Below are 26,306 nucleotides of genomic sequence, written 5' to 3' on the forward strand. Positions count from 1 at the left end.
AGATGTACAGTTGGATGCCATCTGCATAAAGATGGTAGGAGATTGCTTTGAAGGAGCTCAGGATGTGCTGAAGAGGAAGCAGATAGAGGAGGAAGAGCAGAGGCCCCAGCACAGAACCTTGTGGGACACCATGGGTAAGAGAGGTGGTGGAGGACCTAAACTTGGAGACGGCCACAGAAAAGGAGCGCTCAGCAAGATAAGAGGAGAACCACTCCAGAGCAGTTCCTGATAGGCCTACCCAGTCTCTCAGCCTCTCCAGTAGCAGGTGATGGTCAACAGTGTCAAAGGCTGCAGTCAGGTCCTGCTGACCAATCAGAGCCTGAGGCCTTAAGGAGACAAGAGCTGAAGTCATCCTGTGGTTCTCTCCTGTTTTCTTGATCTGGGTCAATATTCACCACCACTTATTTTAGTTTAGCATAAAAATATTCATTTTACTTAAATTTCCAATAAAATATCACATCATTTTATCAATTTCACCTTGTTTACCAAAAGCCCAACACCTTAGTCCTTGATGCCGCTGATGTCCACATCACATCTCTCCACCTGCATCCATCAGAGGACTGAACGGTTCTGGTATGATGGAAGACTTGAGGAATGTTTGAGCTGAAGGACGTCGGTGTTGTGAGACACTGGCTCGCTGAAAGAACGAATGTGGACTTGTGTTGCAGACTGATCACTGACTGGAGAATCTGGAGGGACCAAAGGCTCCAGATCCAGATTGCTGCATTTACGGGAATATTTCTGGAATCCTGGATTCTTTTGTTTTTCGTTCCCACATTTGGACCCATTCTTTTGGTGGGATTTGGCCAATTTGAATGGTTTAGAAGCAGTTTGTGTTGGTTTGGTTTGGTTAGAATCCAGAGGTTGGTGGGGAGATTGAGAGTTCTGGATCATTGTTGGCTGGTGGATCTGGAGGAGAGGACATCTCTGCTGAGATGAGATTTGTTTCTTGAGATCACAGATGATCTGTTCTTTCCTTCTTATCTCTGACTTGAGATCAGCTATCTCTCTTATGTGGGACTCGTTTTCTTTGTTGTCTAAACTCAGTGACCTCGACCCATTCAGTAGGTTTGCCCTTTCAGGGGTGAACTCTACATTGCTTGTGTATGGTGTTGTCTTTGTCTCTGAAAAAAGAAAGGAAAAACTGTGAGAAAATGCTTTAATGTTATGAAAAAATACATTCTATTTAAACAGCTTCAGCAGAACTCAACATTTTATTTTGGCTACAAATGATCACTGGGCCAGCTCCTCTAAGGGAATCCCAAGGCGTTCCCTGGCCAGATGAGAGACATAGTCCCTCCCTTCATCGTGGCTGCAGGAACTGAAGTTGGGATAGTCCCAACCCATCACCCCACCTAGTGGACACTTATGTTGTGTTGTCTGAAGTCTGTTGCGTATCTCTGTCTGAGGTGTTTTTTTGCAGAGCAAATCTGCTGTAGCGTTATGAACATGCTATTTTCTGCCCTTAACAGCTGCCCTTTGACACAGTGACAGTGTGCATAAATTGCCAAGGTCGTGCGCTTGCTTCTGATGTTTACATTCCAGCAAAGAAGACAGAAGAAGGACGAAGAATGCTTTTCATTAGTTAATCAAAGAACTTTATTTCTAATAAAGCTAATCAAAACAACTGTTGGTCAATAATAATCAGGTGACCGATCTGTGAAATCACAATGTTATGCTTTATGTGTTTAATGAATAACAGGACTGTGAGCTAGACATCCTGATCCACAGAAGGTAAACACATGACATTGTTCACTCATCCAATCAGAACTTCCTTTCTGATGTGTGGCAGAGTTCTGTGGTGTTTAGTTAATCTGTCCACTCCGATTCGCTAGGAATCATAAACAACTAAGTCTAATAAAACAGAACAACGCCATTTTAACTTCAGTTCCAATGAAGCTCTTCAACGTAGTTCAACTTGGTTCCAACCAAGTACTCGACCAGCTCTCAGATCCATCATCGCTAAGTGAAGTACAGACTGGCCAGCTGTATTTTCTACTTTTAAGCTGAGAACTGTCAAGCTGGAAAACTCTGTCGTTTCATCAACAAGACGACGGTTCCTTCAGAATAAAAGCTGAACTCTCTACGTGACGCGGACACCTGCCGTTGCTACCGGGAGTCGATCCGTAGACTGGTTTGTCGTGCTGCAGACGCTGTGCTATCAGTTCCAGCACCAAAGGAGGGTCCGAGGACCTGGCATTCCTGATCTTACACGGGAGTCTCCGAACGGTACGTAGATCGGCACAGATGGCGTCTCATGTCTTACTCCTGAAATATCTCGTGGTCAGCTAGACAAAACAACATCTTACACTCAGACTCGCCGCCATCAGATGGAGATTCTGAACTGACACACACCCACACCAACACGCCAGCATCACATTCATCTGCATCCATCATTAGAGAGTTAGTCCTGGAGATTGTTTCGAATAATTATAAAATAAATATTCTTAAACGTCCCATCTCTCTCTTTTATTGTCTCTAATTCAATACAAAGTGTTTGAATAAAACTCCCTGAAGTAAAAACAACCTCTTTTGATCCTAAGGGCTCGGTCCAAAGATTAATCTCTGGACCTTAACAAAAGTGTAAGAATATACCAACTATATTCCGCTACACTATCCTCCTGGTGGGAGGGTAACTTAGAAGTGCCTTTTTTCCCTTCCACCTGAACCAATCCTCATGTAACCCTTTTATCTCTATTAAGGTAGCGTGACTCAGGGTTGCGAATGACCACAGTCACCAATTCTTGTCATGTGTCTTGCCCATGTATGTCTGTTCTCTGAATTGTGTGTACTGAAACTCTAATTTCCCTCTGGGATTAATAAAGTATCTTTGATTTGATTTGATTTGATTTGATTTGAAGACCCCAAGATACTTAAACTCCTCCACTTGGAGACCATGGTCTTGGATTTATAGGAGCTGATTCTCAGCCCAGCCGCTTCACACGCTGCTGTGAACCGCTCCAGCGAAAGCCAGAGATCCTAGTCTGATGAAGCCAACATGACCACAATCCTCTGCAAAAAGCAGACACCCAAGCAGACCCTCACAATACCTTTGAGCCTGCCAGGTGTGACCAGCATCCTCCCCCACTATCAAAGCCAACCCACCACCAGGATTCAATTCAATTCTTTATTCAGGACAATGCACATTAATAAACAATCAAATACATTGTATCGATCGTAAATGGGCCAGATTATAGCATAGTTGCTAATTTGCATCTGTAGTCCACATGGTCAGTTCACAGCTCCGCCCCTCTCTTCACCCGAGTGTCCAAGACATGTGACCGCAGATCAGTGTCATGGTCTGCCATGATCATTCCCAGTAACAGTCAATATGCTGCAGTTGTCTCAGGTTTGCGTTCACAGGTGGGCGTGTCAGAGAGCCAACTCTGCCTGAGCTCCCTGATCAGAGAGCCAGTGGAATTTAAGGAGCGGTGTGACACAACTCCAGTGCCGGTTGATACTCTCACCTTGGGTAACTACTAGCCAGTCGTAGTCTTAGTCTGCCTGCTCCAGTCTTAGTCTTGGTCTGCTTGTTGTCAAGTCCTGAAAGTTCCTGCTCGTTTTGTCTTCAGAGAGAACCTACCGTCACCTGGAGTTGTCTGCCAACGTCACGTCGCTCAAAGATCCTCTGGCCTCCGCTCTCCACCGTCCGCCCGTTGTCCTGTCTGCCTCACAGCCTGCCTTACTGCCAGCCTTCCAGCCTGCCTCTCAGTCAGCCTCTCAATCTGCCTCCCAGCCTGCTTCCCAACCTAGTCCTGGATCTGAACTCCCGCCATTCGTCCAGTTCCACCCGGTCCCAAAGACCCAGCAATCCCCTTGTTCCCAGACCTGACCCAGTCCATCCTCACCAGTCCTGGTCATGAACCATTCCGGTTCATCCTGTTCCCGTTTGGAGCAGCACCCTTAGTTTTACTCACCATTCTTAATAAAGATTATTATATGATTTTCACTTACCCTGTCTCCGTAGAGTGATTCTTTCATGTCTTGGGTGAGACTGCTTCCCACAAACATGACAGAATAGACTAGCCAAAAGTCCATCCCCATGGAACTTCCGCCTGCCGTCACTAATACCCTAGCAAAACACAAGATTTCCATTCAGACTGTGCTTGATCAGTTGTCCTCTACCAATCAGCGTTTATTCCAGCTTGATACCGCACTTCGCCAGATGAACGACACACTTAATGCTACACCTCTGTCTACCGCTACTTCTGCAGCTCTGTCCCAGTCGTCTCTTCCGGTTCCACAGCTTGGGGTTGGTTTCCAGGTCGCCGAATCTCTACAACCTGACACATTTTTTGGCGAACCAGGTAATTGTCGTTGTTTCTTATTACTTTGCCAGTTAGCGTTTGAACGATCTTCTGAAACTTTTATTAATGACACGGTAAAGATGTTGTTTATAGTTTGTTTGCTCCGGGGTAAGGCCTTGCAATGGGCTGAGGCCAAGAGCTGCCAGGCTAGCTTCTTGCCCAGACCTCTCTCAGCCTTTTTTAACCAACTTTAAGCAGCTTTTTGACCATGCTGAATCCCCTGCAGGATTGGCTAAGCATATTTGGAATTTGCAGCAGGGGAAAAAAACCGTCACAGAATTTGCCATCGAGTTTTGAACCCTCGCTTCGGTTTCCACACTTGATGAGGCCTCACTCAAAGCCACCTTCTCTCAAGCCTTAACTGAACGAACCAAAGATCAGCTAGCTTATTGCCACCAATAATGAGAAGCATCTTAAGGATAAACAAAAGACCAACTGGTTCAGATCCCCGCCGGTTACTGTTCCACACCAACGTGCCCACCAAACACCACAACCAACCTCCCTTCCTACAGGAATAGATGAACCAATGCAAATAGGAAGGGCGCAATCGACTCCTGAGCAAAAACAAAGACGCCACTCTTCCGGCCTTTGCCTGTATTGTGGTCAGTCAGGCCACTTTGTCCCGACCTGTCCGGTTTGGCCAAAAACCGCTGCCCACCAGTAGAACTGGGATGACTGGTGGGTGGAAATGCAAGTAACCTAAATTCCCGGTGCGCTCTAACTTGTTCAATCACCTACAACCAAAAGACTTTTTCTTCAATGCCTTGTTGGACTCTGGTTGTGAGAGGAACATTTTGGACCAAACAGTGGTGCAGCAGCTCAACATCCCCACTGTTCCCCTCTCTTTGCCCTTAAAGGCCTCTTCACTAGATGGGAGTTCTCTCACCACCATAAGCCATCGCACGGTTCCAGTTAATCTGTTGGTTTCTGGAAATCACCATGAGGTACTGAGTTTTTTCGTGTTCCCTTCTCCACAGTCCCCAGTCGTCCTAGGTCATGAATGGCTGGTCACTCATAATCCCCACATCAACTGGAGGACAGGGTTGGTCGCTGCCTGGAGCCCATTGTGTTTGTCCCACAGACCCTATGATTGTAGTATTGATCTCATTCCTGATGCCGTTTAGCCTTCAAGCCGTCTATACAATTTATCCAAGTCTGAACAGGAAAGCATGGCTAAATATATTTCTGAGTCCTTGTCTGCAGGCATTATAAGGCCTTCCACGTCTCCCCTGGGTGCAGGTTTTTTTTTGTATCTAAGAAGGATGGATCCCTGCGTCCCTGCATTGACTACCGAGGACTGAACCACATCACAATCAAAAACAAGTACCCATTACCACTGCTTTCATCAACTTTCGACCCTGTTAACGATGCCCCTATTTTTTTTACCAAACTAGACCTGCGGAACGATTACCACCTCATGAGAATCCGTGAGGGGGATGAGTGGAAGACAGCCTTCAAGACCCCTCTGGGACATTACGAATATCTGGTCATGCCGTTTGGACTCACTAATGCCCCCGCAGTCTGCCAATCGCTTGTGAACTCTGTCTTGGGTGATTACATCAACAAGTTTGTCACTGTTTACCTGGACGATATTCTGATTTTTTCTAGATCACTCACTGAACACCATCAACATGTCCGAGCTGTGCTTCAACGACTTCTCGAAAACCGTCTATACATCAATTCCTGGGTTTTGTTCTGGAGAGCGGTTGGCTGAAGACAGACCCCGACAAGAGCGAAGCAGTTCGGACATGGCCCACTCCAGCTACACATAAGCAGCTACAACACTTCTTGGGTTTTGCAAACTTTTATCGCTGGTTCATCAGAAACTACAGTCAAATAGCCACACCCCTCACTCAACTCACCTCAGTTAAAGTACAGTTCCTGTGGTCCCCAGACGCTGACCAGGCATTCAATGCTCTCAAGACCAGCTTCACTCAAGCACCTATTCTCACACGCCCAGACAGTTTGTTACAGTTCACCCAGGAGGTTGACACCTCTGACACCGGGGTGGGCGCTGTTCTCTCCCAAGTTTCTCCCACAGATCACTGCCTCCATTCCTGCACCTTCTTCTCCCGTTGTCTTTCATCTGCAGAACAGAATTACATTGTGGGAGATCGGGAACTACTGGCCATCAAGATGGCATTGGAGGAGTGGCGCCACAGGCTGGAGGGTGCAGAACATCTTACAGTAATATGGACTGATCACAAGAATCAAGCACAGTGGTTCCCAAACGTATTTAGCCGCGCACCCCCTTCTATGTCCCGACCATGTCGACGCACCCCCAGCCCCCACATCAGGGCATGGCTATATACGTAAGCTAAACAGTCACTCGACAGACAGGGTTAAAAAAATATGATCAACCTTTTTCCCCATCACTTTCATTTTTTAAATAGTAATTAATAAACATTCAATACCATTACAATTTCCTTTGATTTAATTTTAAATAAATTTTTAGAGTGCCCAGGTAGCACATAAAAAATGCAATTTAACGGTTTTCTTAAAGCAGGAACGTTTAACCAGAGCTCTCTCCTTCTTTCTGCTCTGCGTAAACCTGAACTGGCCACCTACTTGTGCGTAATCAAATGTCTATAGGGGAAAAGATGGAAAAGATATAGCCATGAGGTTCACTTTTGCCTCAGACCGACTTATTGCTGTTTTATGGTGCGCGCACCACACTTAGGGAATCCCTGATTCTAGCATATTTAAAGGAGGCTAGGAGACTAAACCCTCGTCAGTCCTCTTGGTCATTGTTTTTCTCCCAGTTCAACTTTACTATCTCTTTCAAACCTGGTTCTAAGAACGTGAAGCCCGATGGCCTCTCCCGGCAGTACGCTTCTGATAAGGATACAGAACTCATCACCGTCCTACCAGCCTCATGCATTGTCGGCTCAATAGCATGGGACATTACCAACAAGGTACTGGAAGCTCAACGTTTGGAACCAGATCCAGGTACCGGTCCTCCTCACAAAATATATGTTCCCTCCAGTACTTGTGGCTCCCTGATTCATTGGGCACACACAGCAAAGTTCTCTATTCATCCTGGTCTTCGCAGAACCTTAACTCTCATTTGTAGGACCTTTTGGTGGCCTTCAATGTACAAAGATGTTAAGGAATACATTAGCGCCTGCCAGGTTTGTGCCAGGTTTAAGAGCAACAACCAGTCCCCTCAAGGTCTTCTCCAACCCTTACTGGTACCTCCTCTCCCTGGTCTCATATAGCTCTAGATTTTGTAACTGGTCTACCTCCCTCCAAAGGTTTCACTATCATCCTCACTATCATTGACCGTTTCTCTAAGGCCTGTCACCTGGTTCCATTAAAGTTCCTTCCTTCCTCTGCTGAGACCGCTAATCTGCTGATAAAATATGTTTTCCGGTTAAACTGCATCCCTACCGAGATCCTCTCTGTTACGGCCCAGGGCCATTTGAGTTTTTTTTCCCCTGTGTGTGTGTGTGAGAGAGGAGACGCAGCACCTGCCTCCCATCTCACTAAATTGCCTCTCAGTTAGACTCTCCCAGCTGATCCTGATGATCAGCTCTGCCAGCAACATAAAAGTCAGCCAGCCCTCAGTTCAGGGAGCAGCAGGCCTGGGAGGTTCTCTCTGGTCTGCTGTCTCCTCAGCAGCTTTTGGTTTTGGTTTTGTTAAGTTAAAGTATTATGTGACAACTTTGGTGGGTGCTTAGGAAACTCTCTGTGTTTAATCGTCAGCCTTTTTAGGTGTAAAGGAAACTTTACCCCTTCGCTTGCTTTAAAGAAGGCATCACTCAGTAAAAGGGAAATTATGTGATGGTCTTTCGTAATTTTGGTATTAATTTGATTAATATGAGAGTTTAGTTGTTACTCGTTTTGCGTTGCTGCTGATGTGTCTTGTTAATCAGTGTTTTGTGTTTATATTTATGTAAATAAATGTTGTTTTGTTACTTTTAACACGAGAACATGCATCCTTAATTGTTACCCCAGGCCCCCTAGACAGCCTGGATTGTAACACTCTCTGACAGAGGACCTCAATTCATATCTCTGAATTTGCTGCCAACCTGGGGGCTCAGGTCTCCCTCATCTCTGGTTTCCACCCACAAACAAACAGCCAATGCGAGCGTATGAATCAGGAGCTTGAGGCTATGCTCAGATGTGTTTGTTCCTCCAACCCTTCTAGTTGGAGTTCGCAGTTGCCTTGGATGGAGTACGCACACAATTCCCACACCTCCTCCTCCACAGGTCAGTCTCTGTTTGAGATCTCCCTGGGGTACCAGCCCCCTCTGTTTCCCTTGGATTCTGCTTCTCCCATCACAGTGCCTCAGTTCCTCCGCAGGGCCAGGTGCACCTGGAATCAGACCTGTACGGCGGATCGCAACCGCAGGCTTGCGGATCGTCACAGACGTCCAGCACCTGCCTACGCTCCAGGTCAATTGGTTTGTCTCTCCTCCCGTGACATCAAGCTCCGGAACTCCTCCAAGAAATTCTCTCCCTGTTACCTTGGTCCTTTCCCCATCGCTGCGGTCCTTGGTCCTAACTCCGTCCGTCTGTCCTTGCCCCCATCTATGAAGGTACATCCTGTTTTTCATGTCTCGTTGCTCAAACCTGATGTCTCCAGCCCTCTGTGTCTTCCTACCGACCCTCTTTGGCCAGTCCTCCTTGCTGATGGTGGTCTCGGCTACCGGGTCCACTGCACCCTGGATGTCCGGCCGCGTGGTTGTGGTTGCCAGTACCTTGTGGACTGGGAGGGGTATGGACCGGAGCACAGTCAATGGGTCCTTGGTTCCAAGATGGATGACGACCCTCATCTGGGACTGTGAGGCCTCCTGTTCTCCAGTCTTAGTCTTGGTCTGCCTGTTGTCAAGTCCTGAAAGTTCCTGCTCGCTTTATCTTCAGAAAGAACCTACCGTCACCTGGAGTTGTCTGCCAACGTCAAGTCGCTCAAAGATCCCCTGGCCTCCGCTCTCCACCGTCCGCCCGTCATCCTGCCTGCCTCACAGCCTGCCTCTTTGCTAGCCTCTCAGTCTGCCCCTCAGCCTGCTTCCCAGCCTAGTCCTGGATCTGAACTCCCGCCATTCGTCCATTTCCACCCAGTCCCAAAGACCCAGCAATCTCCTTGTTCCCAGATCTGACCCAGTCCATCCTCACCAGTCCTGGTCATCAACCATTCCGGTTCATCCGGTTCTCGTTTGGAGCAGCACCCTTAGTTTTACTCACCATTCTTAATAAAGATTATTATATGACTGGAGAACCTTTCTCAGTGGCCTAGTGGTAGAGTGTCCGCCCTGAGACTGGGAGATCAGGGGTTCGATTCCTGGTCGGGTCATACCAAAGACTGAAAAAATGGGACCCAATGCCTCCCTGCTTGACACTCAGCATTAAGGGGTTGGATTGGGGGGTTTACCCACCAAATAGTTCCCGAATGCGGCTTGTCTGCAGCTCACCGCTCCCCCAGGGGATGGTTCAAATGCGGAGAACAAATTTTGCACACACACCTGTGTGTGTGACAACTAATGGGACTTTAACTTTTTAACTTTTAATCATCAAAGCTAAAGTAAAACACATTTTATCCTCACAGACATCCAGTTCAGACCTCTTCTCTGCTTCTAAAGCAGTGGTGTTGCTCATTGTTCTCTTAATGTGTGTTTTGTCTGGATGTTTAATAAGAATACAAATATTTTATATATTTCTAACCTGATTACCATTAAACAGTGCTGCCCTGCCCCCTACTGGTGGAATTATGTGTCTGCAGGCTCCGTAAAGGGAACTCTGGAAATTTTGGGCAAAATATGAGCCTGAACACTCCTGGACTGATGCAGCTTTAATACAATTTAGCATTTCAGAACTTTTGTGATTTCAAAGCCAACCTAAAATAATCTATATGATGATCTTTATTATTTTTTTTACTTAAATCGTATTTCACCGCATCCTTTTTTTCTGCTTTGTTTGTTTGAGGTGTGGCTCTAAAGTTTTCCTGATACATTTCACAGCTTTCTCTTTTTTGATAAGAACTCTGACTCACCAGATCTGGAACATTTCTTCTGTAACAAAAACCCTGCAGCAAGTAAAGCCATGAAACCCAAGGCGGCTGCTGCTGCAATATAGGTGCAGATCCTGAAGACGTCGTTCATCCAGATGTCTGGAAAAAAAAAACAAGAATCTAAGTATTGAAACAAAATTATTCTTATTGTGAAGAAATATGTTCTTCTTTGATCAAGTTTGGGAAAATAAATAAATCTAAAATGAATAATTTGTTTTTCCATCAGAATCTGAATGTTGAAGGAGTTATTTACACAACTATGAGAATAAAATAAAATTAAAAAACTGTTCTAACATCTAAATAGAAGTTTTTTAGAATGAATATCATATTTGATTTTTCACACAAAATTAAACAAACAACTCCTGGTTGTTCGACTTAAAGGTTGATTTTAATTCAAACAAAAATGGAATTTTCTGATTCGGAATTAAAAAAATCTGTTATTACATATTTTGTTTTGTTCAGAGTTCAAATTATTCTTAAAATTAATATAAAGATAATGAATTGTGTACCTGGGATGAAGATCTCTGCTGTCCTGCTTTGGTTCATCATCAGCTGGAAAACTCTGCAGACGACTCTTAAAAAAACACGTAGGTTTTAGAGAAGTTTAGTGATAATATCCAGTTATGGTCAGAACTTCCTTTTTTTCTGGCTTATTTGCGCCCAGAAAAGGATTAAATAAATAGTTAAACCTACAGGTGGCCCTCTAGCTCTCTCTAGTGGATTGTATGTGTAAGTGCATTTTGAATTTTAGAAACTCCTCTCCTCTCTGAGGCTTTAAACTATTCTGGAGTAAAAAAATTTTTTTGATGTTTGTCAGGATAGATGAGGTTTTTTATTTATTTTTCCCCCGTGTCCTGTCTGGCTGTGAAGCAAACAGAATTGATGTCTGAATGCTGGTGACAAGCCTTACAGATTTTCTCTCAGGTGGAGCATCAAAGCGTCTGCTTTTAACGTCACTCCTGATACTTAAAACTTTATTGTTATTGTTTTTGAATGCTTTTTAATTCCGACCAGACACGGAGACAGTGGTGAAAGAGAAAGGAAGAGACAAAAGGTGGGGAGAGGAGGGTCCACAAAAAAAAAATGAACAAGTCTGCTTCTAGACCTGCAGAAAAAGAAAGAAGAGAAAAAAATTGGACACGCAACAATACAACAGGAGCAAGCTATCAAAAGAAGTCCCAGGAGAGGGGAGGAGTCAAAGGTCCCACCTGACATATAAAGTCATACACAAACTCAGTCACACACTCCCTCCCTCATGCTCACACACACACATACAACCAAAGACTTACAAAAATGCACGCCGGACACTCACTCATGCTCCCCATACACACCCTATTAACTCTGGTCCCGGTACTGCTGCACACGGGGTACAACCATCACTGGTTACCAGAGTTTGACCCTTTCTGCTGGGGTGCTGATGAGCAGGCTCCCCCGCCCAACGCTGAGCACAGCAACCCACCATCCCAGACCCCAACCAGACGGCCAGATCTCCCTCCTAGCCTCCAGCCCCAGGAAGCCAAGCAACAACAGAGGTGTGTTAAGACCCCTAGTCTCCCTCCGCCTGCTCCAATATAGTGTTAGTGTGTGTTGATGAGGTGTATTCCATGGCTGTGGTGAGTGGGCAGTGCGGGCATCATCCGGCCTATGCCAGCTGATGCCACCGCACCACCCCACTTGCACCCACAGCCCTCGGTGTCTAAGTGCAGTTCAAAATTGGAAGTGGGCACCGGCACTCGGGAGGAGGCTGAGAAATCCCCCCTGCCAACTGCCGTTGAATGTGCTCACTCCCAAGGCCCTAAGTGTGTGTTTGCGTGGAATGTCATTGGTGGAAGTGTTTAAGATGCAAATAAAATTGGGGGGCAGGTTGCCACAGGAATGCGGAAATGGGGTCCATATCCGCACTCCCTGACTTGTCCACCCCCCAAGGTCCTATGTGTATGATTGCATGATGATGTGAGGGAGCAGGAGGAGAAAAATATGCGGGGATGGGGAGGAATGGCTGGTTGGGCTTGGCCCTCCAGGGAGCCAGCTCCCCCACTGGCCCCAATAGGCACCTCTGTTGTCAAATTGCCACCCAGGGCATGGAGACCCCAGCCTATCTTGCCAGGGCCCAAAGCAGCAGCATTGCAGAGCCTCACGGAGTCTGAGGGCACCAACCCTAGCAGAATATCTACGCCCATCCCTGCATTTGCACAACTTCCAGAATATATAAGACATAGGACATCCAGGTAAGGTTGGGTCTTCCCCCTCCTGGACCTCCCCCTCCCATGTGATGGGACAGCAGAGGAGCCCAGGTCTACCCGAGGCCCCTGAACCCAGGCCAGGCACTGCTGCATGTTCCTGCCTTCTTCCCGGCAGCATGCATGTCCGGACCTGACCCTCAAGGCCCCACCCAGATCCCCACATGGGGCCGGCCACCCCCACAACCCGAGCCCCCAGGCCCCCACCCAGACCCGCTCTGGGGCAATGCAGCTGCCAGGCAGCAACCCATGGCCGCTGCCAAGACCTCCAAGGGGCCCCACTCACAGCCGCCAGTAGTCCACCCCCCGAGGCAACCCAAGCACCTCCAGAGGGGGGCAACGGCGCCCCAGTCCCAGACAACCCCAGTGAACCCACCTTCAGGGAACATCCGGATACTCCAAACTCAGACCCTCCACCCCCTCACCCACATCATTTCGCAGGACAGTATCAATGATCCCCCATCATCGCTATGTGATGGAACCGATCAAAGGAGCCCAGAGAGATTGATTTGAAGTGGAAGCAGAGGCTATATCAAGTGCAATATGATCTAACAAAAGATTTCTATACTGGTTAATGCAGAGAGTTTTTCTATTTTTCCAATTCAAGAGGATAGTTTTCTTAGCGATGCATATGGCAGTCAGAACCACTTGAGCCAAAGATGTTTCAATCGGGACATCGTCCAGTTTTCCCAGTAAACAAAGAGAGGGGGTGGTTGGGATATGACATTTCAGAGACTTTGACAGGTCTTCACACACTCTACCCCAAAATTCCTGGACAGGTGAGCAGGACCACAGTGCATGAATGTAATTGTCAGGAATGTTGTTTGTGCAGTGTGTACAGGTGTCAGACGACACAAACCCCATCCTGAACATCCGATGACCTGTATAGTGTACTCTGTGTAGAATTTTGTACTGAATTAATTGTAAATTGGGGTGTCTGATCATTTTAAAAGTTTTTAAACAAGTTTTGGACCAGAAAAAAAAAGGATAGATGAGGTTTGAGAAGTGAGCCACGTCTTTAGGAGAAATGAGGAACAAATATCCAGTTATTCATGTTTAAATCAAAATGCAGCTTCGATCTTAAACCAGCAGGAGGCAGAGTTGGACGTTTTAATGGGACTTATCACACTAAAGTTATAGAAAATATAAAGAAATGGTTCTGTGACATTTAGAGGCTACGGAAGCCTGGATGACCAAAAAGCAAAGTGAAATTAAAATGTTCTTCCTGCTAAACGTTTGTGTCATAGTATTCAAGAGAAGCTATTTCTGACATAAACTAGAATTTGTTTTCATCTCCTTCCACCCAGGATGGACGTTCTGATGTTCCTACACTAAAGGATCTGCTGAGAACCTCTCTGGTACCTGCTGGTGTGTTTCAGCAGCGTGACTCTGTGTTTCACGCTGAAGCATCCTCCCGTTTGCTCTTCTCTGGGTTCTTCATCAGTGATGTTGTTTCCATTTTCATCCTGGATCATCATCTGTGGAGACGGCCACCAGCACCTGGCCTCACACTCCACAGTCACTCCTCTGGTGTCAGCAGGAAGCAGCGCCAACTTCAGGTCAGAAGCTGCAACTGTAGAAACAAGATCAATAGAAGCTGTGAGCTCTGAATGGCTCCACGTGGTAGTCAGATTAAATCTGGAGCTTCTTGTTAACAGAAGCAGAAAAAAGAAGTTCTGGTTTATTAGATTAGGTTCATGAGAAGAAAACTCCTCTCTGCAGATCTTTAGTTCACATAAAGGAGCTCCGAGTGTTGGTTCTGTTTACACATGAACCAGACGACGTACCAACAACCAGCTCCACGCTGCTCTCCTCTCTGGTGCCATTCTTCAGGATCTTTAGGCATCGGTACGTTCCTGCATCAGACAGCTTCACGTTGGAGATCCTTAAGGAGACATTCCCATTTGTCATTTCTCTCATGATCAGACTGGTCCGATACTCAAAGTCCAGATTCTTCATCTCGAAGGTCTCACAGCCGTCGCGGTACAAGAAGATCACGTCTGGCTGCAGGTCCTTCTTGGACCACTCTACTGTTGGGACGTCATCTGTAGCTGAGATCTTCACACTGCAGGGCAGGATCACACTCTGACCAGCAGAGGCCACGGCCGGCTCAGCATGAGCGGTGGGATAAACTGGAGAAGTATAGCAAAGATAGAAAATGTAGAGATTAAAACACAATCCTGAACATTTAGGATCTCAACTCCCCTCTGTTAGTTGGTCAGATTAGTTTTTTTCTCTGGGACACGGCGACAAGAGCGGATATTGGATTACCGAAGAAGTTCAAGCGAAGTCCGACCCCGCTAGCTGAACATCACTACCGAAGGTGCAGACATGTTTACGACAGCTTGACTCTGAAGACCGCGACCCGATTTGGACATCGGGGAGGATTCTGTTTGATTTCAGATAGTTTTTTAAATTTTTGTTCAATATTTCTTTTCTGTGCTCGTTGGGCTTCCGTCGGTAGCTCTAAGCTGATGAGTTCTCAGCTGGTCTCAGCTTCATCATCTGTCTCAATAATGGTCAATAATCTACCAATAAATAAAAGAAGTAGAAGAAGACAATCTTTTATAAGGTACCTCTCAAGATAAAATTCATGAGCAGCTTCACAAAAAAAAAAAAAAATTAATTAATTAATTAAAGTATAAAAATATCTTAAAAATGATAAAATAAAATAAAATAAAATGTTTAAAAGGAAAAAAGAAAAAAATGTAAGGAAATGATAGGGAAGAAAAACAATGTGCTGCCAGTTACCGCTGCATGTATGGATTGATATAACTCTTACCAAAATAAATCTTCCAGATGCCGGAGTAACTCGCTAGTTTGACTCGTTGTTTGCACTAATCCAGGATGGTGTCACGCTGCCTCCTTCACAACCCTCGACATCCTCCGGGGGAGGACCACAAACCCACTCAGGCCAACCGAACTCCACTACCCAGCATCCCCAGCACCAGTCTTCCGGCCCACGTCACCCGCCACATCTACATAAGGAAGTACAGCTCAACGCCGAACCACTCAGTCATCGTTCTAACCAAACCATGCTCCGAGTTCCGACCAGATCCAACCCGATCACTCAGCCCGTTCTGACCAGATCAGCCCGAGCTACCCAACCTGCCAACTCAAAGTAAGTCAGCTTTGTTACCTTTTGGAGCCGCCGTGCTCCCCTGTTATTATACGGTTGCGTACCCCGGCTCCTAGATCAAACCGCTTGTCAGTCTCGCCCAGGGTCAGTCACTCCGCGCTTGGGTCAAAAGACACGCTACATCCCAAACTCTCGCTGCGGTTCAGCTCAGCTCAAGTCAGGCCTTACAGGATGACTGGGTCCCGTATTGATCCAGCGGAGTTTGAGTCCCTGCGATCGCAGGTGGTCCAGATGGGAGTTACTGTGGAACTCCTAGCTGACAAGGTGGATTCCATTGCCACTGTGGTTCTCCAGCTTTCCGCTGCGCAGCAGCAGCAGACCTCCAGGGAACGTGAGCTACCGATTCTCAGCCTCCTGGAGAAGTGGGACGAGACGCACGGCTCCCCTGTAGGAATGTTAGCCACACTTGCCATGACTTTCGAGTGTCAGCCCCACCGCTATGCCACAGCCCGCTCCCTCCTGGCGCTACTCACCTCCCTCCTCACCGGCCGAGCTCAGGAGTGGGCTGCAGCCCTGTACAACAACAAATCAGAGGCCTGCAATGACTATGACGTTTTTGTGGCCAAACTGAGGAGGGCTTTCGTTCCCCCCAGGGGCGGGATATCAACTGAGGCCCAACTCCTTCAGGTCCGACAGGGGAGTCAGACTGTAGCCCAGTACACGTTCCGGTTCCGAACTACGGCTGCCAAGCTGCAGTGGGGGGATAACGCTCTAAAAGCAGTCTACCTTGATGGGCTCTCCCCTTGTATCTGAGACGGGATGATAGGGAGGAAGGCCCCAGAGACCCTGGACGAGGCGGCCAACCTCGCTCTTCAGATAGACCTGCGTCTTTTTTCTCATCGATCCACTGAACTGCCTGTAATGATGACCTCAGCACCAGCCCATCCTCGCCCAGTCAGCTTGTCCCCTGACGAACCAATACAGCTGGGACACCTGAACCCAGATGAGAGAGAGAGACACTATAGGGAGGGGCTGTGTGCCTTCTGTGGTGCTCCTGGCCATCGGAGTATCACCTGTCCCCTCCGGCCGGGAAACGCGGACTCCAAGTAGGCAGCAGCAGAGGGATCCTATTTAGAGTAACCAGATCCTCCTCGACCCACACCCTGCTCCCAGTCACTCTTCATCTTCCCCAGGGACCCGTCGAGCTGGAGGCGCTCCTGGACTACGGAGCAGCCGACTGCTTCGTGGATCAAGATCTAGCCATCATCACCCACCACATCTACATAAGGAAGTACAGCTCAACGCCGAACCACTCAGTCATCGTTCTAACCGAACCATGCTCTGAGTTCTGACCAGATCCAACCCGATCACTCAGCCCATTCTGACCAGATCAGCCCGAGCTACCCAACCTGCCGACTCAAAGTAAGTCAGCTTTGTTACCTTTTGGAGCCACCGTGCTCTCTTGTTATTATACGGTTGCGCACCCCGGCTCCTAGATCAAACCGCATGTCAGTCTCGCCCAGCGTCAGTCACTTCGTGCTTGGGTCTAATGACACGCTACATCCCAAACTCTCGCTCTGGTTCAGCCCAGCTCAGGTTAGGCCTTACAGATGGCATGGAGGCTCTACCGGTCCACAGAGGATTTATTGTTGAAACATGGGGATCATCTGTGAGACTCTTCTCATGCATTGTTCCACAAATGTGTAATGACCTACCAAGCGCTACCAGAACAGGGGTTTCCTTTTCAATTTTCAAAGAAACTCCTGAAGACCATGCTCTTCAGAGAGCATCTTCTAAACTAGCACCCTCCCTGCACCCGTCCCCCTCTCTACTGTCCACTCCTTGTTCCCTCCTCTCCATGATTGATGCCAAATTGTTGTTGTTATTGTTGTTGTTAGCCTCAAGGGCAACATGCCGATTATCACTTGTAAGTCGCTTTGTGTGTGTGTGTGTGTGTGTGTGTGTGTGTGTGTTGTGTGAGTGTGTAAATATTGTTGCCGACTTGCTGCCTCCTGAGTCAAGCAGGCTTGTATGTAAAAGAGTTGAGACTGTTTTTAATGACCAACACAGAGGAGAAGAACAGTGTTGAGACGACTAAAGATGTGACTGAAATCTATCTTATGTCGTCCTCTGACTCCTCCACAACACAACTATTCACAATACTAGCAACAGCAACTACCGTAGAGTGAAGTAAACACTGTTCTTCACTCCCTGGAGGACATAATTAGGATTTTCTGTAATGATTTATGACAAAAGCCCTTAACAAAATGAAAAAAATGAACCAGTTCACATTTATAGATAGTAAAGTGTAGTTATACTGAATTTCTGCAATTTTAATGCCAAGTCTGGCCAATAAATTTAAATTATTTTAGATGTAATGAATCAAAAGGGTCAATTTTCACCATCTAATCGACACAGTAACCTTTCATACACGCCAGAGCTGCAAAGTCAAGGTTACGCCAGCTGGAGGATCCAGACACACAAATCAACCTTTTGCTTACTTATCGTTCCTCGACGCAGACATAAATAAACTGTCAAGGTCTCCCGCAAAAGCCCTTCTCTCTCTGCTAAAAGTCAGACTGCTGGATTCCTCACTCTGAATAAAAGTAAATCCACACAAATCCTACAAGGCTTTACTACTTATAAGTTAAATAATCATATTTGATGACTGAACAAGATGTTTAAATCAAATGTTTGAATAATCTGTGCTTCTTCTGGCACTCGCAGAGTACAGACGCTTCCCTTTTTGCTCCCTTATCTTTTTTTCCCAAGGCTCTTTGTCCTGTCTGCCCACAGAGCGCTTCTCTGCACTTCTCCTGAAAATCCCTTTTTTTTTTTAGAAATGGATCTAATTAATTGGTCATTCAATGCGATTGATAAGATTTTTTCAACGATGAGAACGGAGCAGGGGGCTCCCACTTGCCCTCAAGGGACACACCCGGTGGGGTATACGCTCGATTCCTGGAAAGAATGGAGGATCGTATGCCTCTCCCAGTTGTCCATTGACGACGTCGACGATGTGTGGATGTTTGGCCTGATGATCACTGGATTTCTTCTGATTGGAGTGGGAAGATATTTGGTTTTCTGGAAATCTGGGAAGACGGGAGCGATTGGAGGGCGACCCGCACCCACGGAAAGCACCGTCCGTGTGGAGACCTCACAGACTGGGACGTTACTCGAGGTGAATCGTAAGCTGGACAGTGTTCTAGCTGCGTTACTGGTATTAGTGCGCAAAATGGATGTCATCTAGGAGAGGGTCACCGGACAGTGTGGAGATGTTTAAAACCTGAATCGGCTTCACTGGAGGACTTGAATGATCAGTTACAGACTTGAAGGCAGAGAGGAAAATTATCTCTGCCTGACCCAAACAAAGTCTTGTTATCCGAATCTGATGCCATGGCAGCCTTGTGAATGCCACCAACAAAACCCCCACGAAGGAAGGAATGCAGCCAGATGCTGTGAAAACCCGACCTACCCACCCCCCCCCCCCCACCCCCCCCACCCCCCGCCTTCAGATTGGTGGACTTCAGCCTGGCTAGGTCATCCAACTGCAGGTGTCAATGTGTTCTGCGCTCCTCCCACGATCTCCCTCCCACCTGTGGCCACAGTGGATGAGCATCATACAGGGCTGCTCTCGCTGGGGAAACAGGATTCCCCCCCCCCCCCCCCCCCCCGCCTTCCTCTAGGTGTCTCATGTTGTGAATGTTGATGTTCGTTCTTATATATTTGAGGCTTTTTTTGCATAGTACAGCTACGCCCTGCCGGGAGTAACTCTGGTATGCCTTTTTTTCTCCTCCCCCAATTTATCCTCATGTAATCCCCTTTTCATCTAATTGAAATGAGCGCCGTTATGGCTGCTCGCGTGGTCTGCCTGTATCTGTTCTGTCTACATATGTGTGTGTAACCTTGGTCAGGCTGCGCTGCGGAGTCACGTTCCTATGCTCTGGTTCACTGTCGCGCTGGCAATAAAGCTTTTTTGATTCTGATTCTGGTTCTAAATCAATGAAGTTGAAATGAATGTTGTTCTTACAATGATCCATTTATATCACAAATCACCATGTGTTCTATTTAACAAGTTAATCATTGTTTACACTCATACACATTAAAATAAGATACATATTAAGGTTAAAAACATTTTTGTATCTGAAGGAAGACATGGCTTTCTAGCCTTCCAGACATGGCACATTCTGATTTGCCAGAATGGGCAGAAATCATAACAAGCTAGTTTATTAAAACAGGAATTACTTCCCAAGTGATTCAGTTTCTCGGGGAGTTCTGCACTGGCCAATTCGGAACAAGCATCCTTGAGACATCTCTTTTGACATACAGTCAAAAACCTGTTTACACGTTGCAAGCCAACACAGCCAGACGGCTCCCTAAGAGCCACATCCACTTTGGATGCAAACAAGCATTGCAGCTACTGTTTTGACCTGGAGACATCCCAAGACTGGACGAGTCGTATCGGAGTTTAATCTACGAAATCCTGGTGCCGTGAGGTCCACTTGACTTCTGACAGTCTGGATCTGCTGGGGGTTTGTAGACACAACAGATGCTGTTTTATTAATAATCAACTCCCTAGTTTAAAGCAGACAACAAATTATTTTACACCCAGATTTCACAATTTCTTCAGTTACAAAGATTCTGATAAACATCTAACTTACATCACACCACCTACACATAACATTCCATCACCGCATATCCACTCCATCAAATCTCATTATTCATATCTTGTCATGTATAATCATTAGTTTAGAAAAGAATAAAATTCCTTTTTAACCATATACCTGACTCTGTCTGAATCAATCCGAAGTGTGTTTATGGTCCATGAACAAGCAAAGAATCCTAAACTCTTCTGGTTAAATGTTCAAAGATCAGTCTGATTGATATTTCATATCTATGCGAAATCATCACATCTTATTGCTCATAATTAATTTGTGGTCGTCACGCTATAAGGTGTGACCGCTATAAAGATAAATGGGAAAACTGTGATTCCATGCATCATGTTTACTTAACCCGCTTTCTAAGCTGTAGTATTGCCTGTTAATAATAATAATAATAATAATAATAATAATAATAATAATAATAATAATAATAATTCCACTGGCTTGGATTATATAGTGTTTTTCAAGACAGCCAAAGTGCTTTCCATTACGCACTCTCACGTTCACACGCTGCTACTGATGGTAAGCTACTTTGTAGCCACAGCGTTGATGAAAAAATAGTTTGTGTTTTACATCCTGTAGAGATGAAAACAAGCCTGGTGTTGCTAACGTTCTGTTGTTGTTAGATATGATGAGAAAGTTCCCCATCATTCTGACGTATACGACTTGGGAAAGCACAGGTGAGTGTAGCAGAGTCTTGAACATCTAACGAAAACAGCTGGGTTAAACCACAAAACCAGTAGAACCAGTTCTGTTTGTTTTCTGAATCAGATAATTAATAAAAAACAGAGTAGGTTTGTTTCCTCATTAACCATTTTAGAGACACTGATTCATAATAAAATTACCTTGATGAAAGCAGAAGAGGTCTTTGGACAAAAAAATAACTAAACACCCAAAACCTGAAATAGGTTCATTCAGCATTAAAGAGGTAACTCTACCATCCTGTAGTCACAGCCGAGGGCCACAATCAGCCCACGAGCCACAACTTGGATTCCTCTGGTCTAAAACAGGTTTCTCAGACTGACTGAGTGATCATATTTACGAGAAACCCTTTGTCATAACAAGTTCATCCACGATTGTAGCTCTATGCTAAATATGTGGCACGGTTGCCTAGCAATAGGAAGGTTCCAGGTGAGTAATCTGATATCTTGCCACAGACTAAATTAGAGTAACTTCTCACCAGAAGGTCACATGATTTACAGGTGACCTGTTTAAATGTAGCATTGCTTCTCACTTAATAAAATAATGAATGAATTATTTTAGCCTCTGTATTATCAAATACTTAGACAAATTGTTTTGTTTGCACCTTCCAAATATGGCCATTATTCCTTTAAGCATACCTGAAAGGATATGACATCACTGTGTGGTAATTTACAGCAGGCTATACACCAAACCTTCCAACAGCTTAGTTATTATTGTTTGGTTAGTTTTAGCTGTTAGTTATTGTTGTTTAGTTACTATTAGTTATTGTGTATTATAGCAATAGTTACTAGTCAGTAGTTGACTTAGTGTCGCCTTTTTTGTTTCTCCCGGGCTGTCACAGGTGGGATTCAGGTATATTCTATGCTTCCATTGACAAGGCGGCCAACCGGTGCTGTGGCTGCAGGGTCATTGGTGCCTGCTATCTCCAGCAGTCAGTGGGCAATCAAGCTGGGTACACCCTGGACAGAGAGCCAGTCCATCGCAGGGCAACACAGACACACACAAGACAAACAATCATGCACACACACACACACACACACACACACACACACACACACACACACACACACACACACACACACACACACACACACACACACACACACACACACACACACACACACACACACACACACACACACCTAAGGACAATTTAGACGGACCAATCAACCTAACAGTCATGTTTTTGGACTGTGGGAGGAAGCCGGAGTACCCGGAGAGGCACACGCATGCACAGGGAGAACATGCAAACTCCATGCAGAAAGATCCCAGGCTGGGAAGCAAACCCAGGACCTAAAGTAAAAGGTATTAGTTATAGTTAAATTAGTTATTGGTTATTATGGTTTAGTTAGTAATAGCTATTAGTTATTATAGTTTTGTTAGTAATATGTATTAGTTATTTTAGTTTAGTTAGTAATAGGTATTAGTTACTTTAGTTTAGTTAGCAATATGTATTAGTTATTGTAGTTTAGTTAGTAATATGTATTAGTTACTTTAGTTTAGTTAGTAATATGTATTATTTATTATACTTAAGTTAATAATAGGTGTTAGTTATTTTAGTTTAGTTAGTAATATGTATTAGTAATTATATTTTAGTTAGTAATAGGGGTCAGCTATTATAGTTTGGTTAGTAATAGGTATTAGTTATTTTAGTTTAGTTAGTAATATGTATTAGTAATTATATTTTAGTTAGTAATAGGGGTTAGTTATTATAGTTTAGTTAGTAATATGTATTAGTTACTTTAGTTTAGTTAGTAATATGTATTAGTTATTATAGTTTAGTTAGTATTAAGGATTAATTATTATAGTTTTGTTAGTAATATGTATTAGTTACTTTAGTTTAGTTAGTAATATGTATTAGTTATTATAGTTTAGTTAATAATAGGTATTAGTTATTTTAGTTTAGTTAGTAATATGTATTAGTAATGATATTTTAGTTAGTAATGGGGTCAGTTATTATAGTTTAGTTAGTAATAGGTATTAGTTATTTTAGTTTAGTTAGTAATAGGGGTTAGTTATTTTAGTTTAGTTAGTAATATGTATTAGTAATTATATTTTAGTTAGTAATAGGTATTAGTTATTTTAGTTTAGTTAGTAATATGTATTAGTAATGATATTTTAGTTAGTAATGGGGTCAGTTATTATAGTTTAGTTAGTAATAGGTATTAGTTATTTTAGTTTAGTTAGTAATAGGGGTTAGTTATTTTAGTTTAGTTAGTAATATGTATTAGTAATTATATTTTAGTTAGTAATAGGTATTAGTTATTTTAGTTTAGTTAGTAATATGTATTAGTAATTATATTTTAGTTAGTAATAGGTATTAGTTATTTTAGTTTGGTAAATGTTCTCATAGATCTTATAGTCAGATGGGTCGATGGTTCTGTGTAAGTCCGCTTTTTTGTCCAAACAAAAATAAATGTTTTTCACATTGGCTTTAAAGTCTGTAAAAGTCACTCTGGAAAGGAACAACTTTTTGTCTGATAACAAATGTTTTCGCAACAAATACACAAATGTGTTGTCAAAGAAACAGAACAACCTTAAAACAAAAACTTCCTCCCCAGAATAACCCAGGCATGCAGAAAGGATCTCGTCTAAAGCTTTAATGTGATTTATTATGGTGGCCCAGAAGGGTCAGCAAATTACAAAAGCCACAACACAACAAAATTAAACACACAACACAACACACCCCACTTTTGTTATTTGCTGACCCTTGTGGGCCACCGCAATTTATAATAAAACTAAACACAAACACGTGCATGCAAAACATCCACTTCTGAGTTGGGATCAGCCTCCATTAATATAATTATATAGTCTGAAGCATTAGTTTATGACAAACGAGCTGATGTGAGTAAAACACGTCAGACCTGAGGAATGTTGTTTCTCCTGTTTCATAAGAACTTCACATGGAAAGTTTCTAAAAGCACAATGATGATTAAAGATTACTGTTGCTTCACCTGCAGAAACAACTACATCAAGCAGCTGTAAATCCACCTGTTGGTGAACAGTGAAGGAATTAATCACTCTTTCACCGTAAAAATGTGTGCTTTAAAAAAATGTGTGTGTACCTTTTATTTTGATAGGATCTTTTGATCAGTGATTTTGAGATGGGAATGTTGGCTCAGATTACATGAGTTACAGCTGATTTCCAACAGGAAGCTACTGTTTAACTCATCCAATAAACTAAATAAACAGTTTAAAAGAAAGATTTTCATCTCTTTGCGTCACACTTACCTGTAAACGACAAAACTCCAACAACAAATAAAAGAGGTAAACTCATCACTTTTCTCTGGTGGTAAAAAAAAGAGTTGGTAAACAGAGCAAAGCAGGAAATCTGAGTAGATTTCATTCACTAAATCTTAACACTTCTTTTGTGGGCGGGGCTTTGTGGGCGGGACTATTAAAGGTATTCAGGGGAACTCAGAGAAAATCCGGTCTTCTACTACTGCAGCTCACTGCAATACCATCCATTGTCAGAACTCGCTTGTCCATGTAGGCTGTCTATCTCCAGCGGTCAACGGGCAATCAGGCGGGGTACACCCTGGACAGAGAGCCAGTCCATCGCAGGGCAACACAGAGACACACAGGACAAACAATTATGCACACACACACACACACACACACACACACACACACACACACACACACACACACACACACACACACACACACACACACACACACACACACACACACACACACACACACACACCTAAGGACAATTTAGACAGGCCAATAAACCTAACAGTCATGTTTTTGGACTGTGGGAGGAAGCCGGAGTACCCGGAGAGGCACACGCATGCACAGGGAGAACATGCAAACTCCATGCAGAAAGATCCCAGGCTGGGAAGCAAACCCAGGACCTAAAGTAAAAGGTATTAGTTATAGTTAAATTAGTGATAGTTATTGGTTATTATGGTTTAGTTAGTAATAGCTATTAATTATTATAGTTTTGTTAGTAATAGGTATTAGTTATTTTAGTTTAGTTAGTAATATGTATTAGTTATTATAGTTTAGTTAGTATTAAGGATTAATTATTATAGTTTTGTTAGTAATATGTATTAGTTATTTTAGTTTAGTTAGTAATATGTATTAGTTACTTTAGTTTAGTTAGTAATATGTATTAGTTATTATACTTAAGTTAATAATAGGTATTAGTTATTTTAGATTAGTTAGTAATATGTATTAGTAATTATATTTTAGTTAGTAATAGGGGTCAGCTATTATAGTTTGGTTAGTAATAGGTATTAGTTATTTTAGTTTAGTTAGTAATATGTATTAGTAATTATATTTTAGTTAGTAATAGGGGTTACTTATTATAGTTTAGTTAGTAATATGTATTAGTTACTTTAGTTTAGTTAGTAATATGTATTAGTTATTATACTTAAGTTAATAATAGGTATTAGTTATTTTAGTTTAGTTAGTAATATGTATTAGTAATTATATTTTAGTTAGTAATAGGGGTCAGCTATTATAGTTTGGTTAGTAATAGGTATTAGTTATTTTAGTTTAGTTAGTAATATGTATTAGTAATTATATTTTAGTTAGTAATAGGGGTTACTTATTATAGTTTAGTAAGTAATATGTATCAGTTACTTTAGTTTAGTTAGTAATATGTATTAGTTATTATAGTTTAGTTAGTATTAAGGATTTATTATTATAGTTTTGTTAGTAATAGGTATTAGTTATTTTAGTTTAGTTAGTAATATGTATTAGTTATTATAGTTTAGTTAGTATTAAGGATTAATTATTATAGTTTTGTTAGTAATATGTATTAGTTATTTTAGTTTAGTTAGTAATATGTATTAGTTACTTTAGTTTAGTTAGTAATATGTATTAGTTATTATACTTAAGTTAATAATAGGTATTAGTTATTTTAGTTTAGTTAGTAATATGTATTAGTAATTATATTTTAGTTAGTAATAGGGGTTAGTTATTATAGTTTAGTTAGTAATATGTATTAGTTACTTTAGTTTAGTTAGTAATATGTATTAGTTATTATAGTTTAGTTAGTATTAAGGATTTATTATTATAGTTTTGTTAGTAATATGTATTAGTTACTTTAGTTTAGTTAGTAATATGTATTAGTTATTATAGTTTAGTTAATAATAGGTATTAGTTATTATAGTTTAGTTAGTAATATGTATTAGTAATTATATTTTAGTTAGTAATGGGGTCAGTTATTATAGTTTAGTTAGTAATAGGTATTAGTTATTTTAGTTTAGTTAGTAATATGCATTAGCAATTATATTTTAGTTAGTAATAGGTATTAGTTATTTTAGTTTAGTTAGTAATAGGGGTTAGTTATTT

General features: G+C 43.3%; 1 protein-coding gene across 1 annotated transcript; it reads right to left on the reverse strand.

Moving 5' to 3' along the window:
• Nucleotides 1-78: 78 nt before the first annotated feature.
• On the reverse strand, nucleotides 79-24,329 carry LOC107396909 (butyrophilin subfamily 3 member A2). The gene is made up of 6 exons (XM_015976752.3): nucleotides 24,231-24,329; nucleotides 14,345-14,689; nucleotides 13,920-14,130; nucleotides 10,827-10,891; nucleotides 10,300-10,416; nucleotides 79-1,124 (listed from the first exon to the last, which is right to left on the reverse strand). The coding sequence occupies exons 1-6, from the start codon at nucleotides 24,274-24,276 to the stop codon at nucleotides 553-555; spliced, it is 1,356 nt and encodes a 451-aa protein (XP_015832238.3). The 5' UTR covers nucleotides 24,277-24,329; the 3' UTR covers nucleotides 79-552.
• Between the last annotated feature and the right edge of the window lie 1,977 nt (nucleotides 24,330-26,306).

Source organism: Nothobranchius furzeri, chromosome 2, assembly GCF_043380555.1.
Source record: "Nothobranchius furzeri strain GRZ-AD chromosome 2, NfurGRZ-RIMD1, whole genome shotgun sequence".
Lineage (NCBI taxonomy): Eukaryota > Metazoa > Chordata > Actinopteri > Cyprinodontiformes > Nothobranchiidae > Nothobranchius > Nothobranchius furzeri.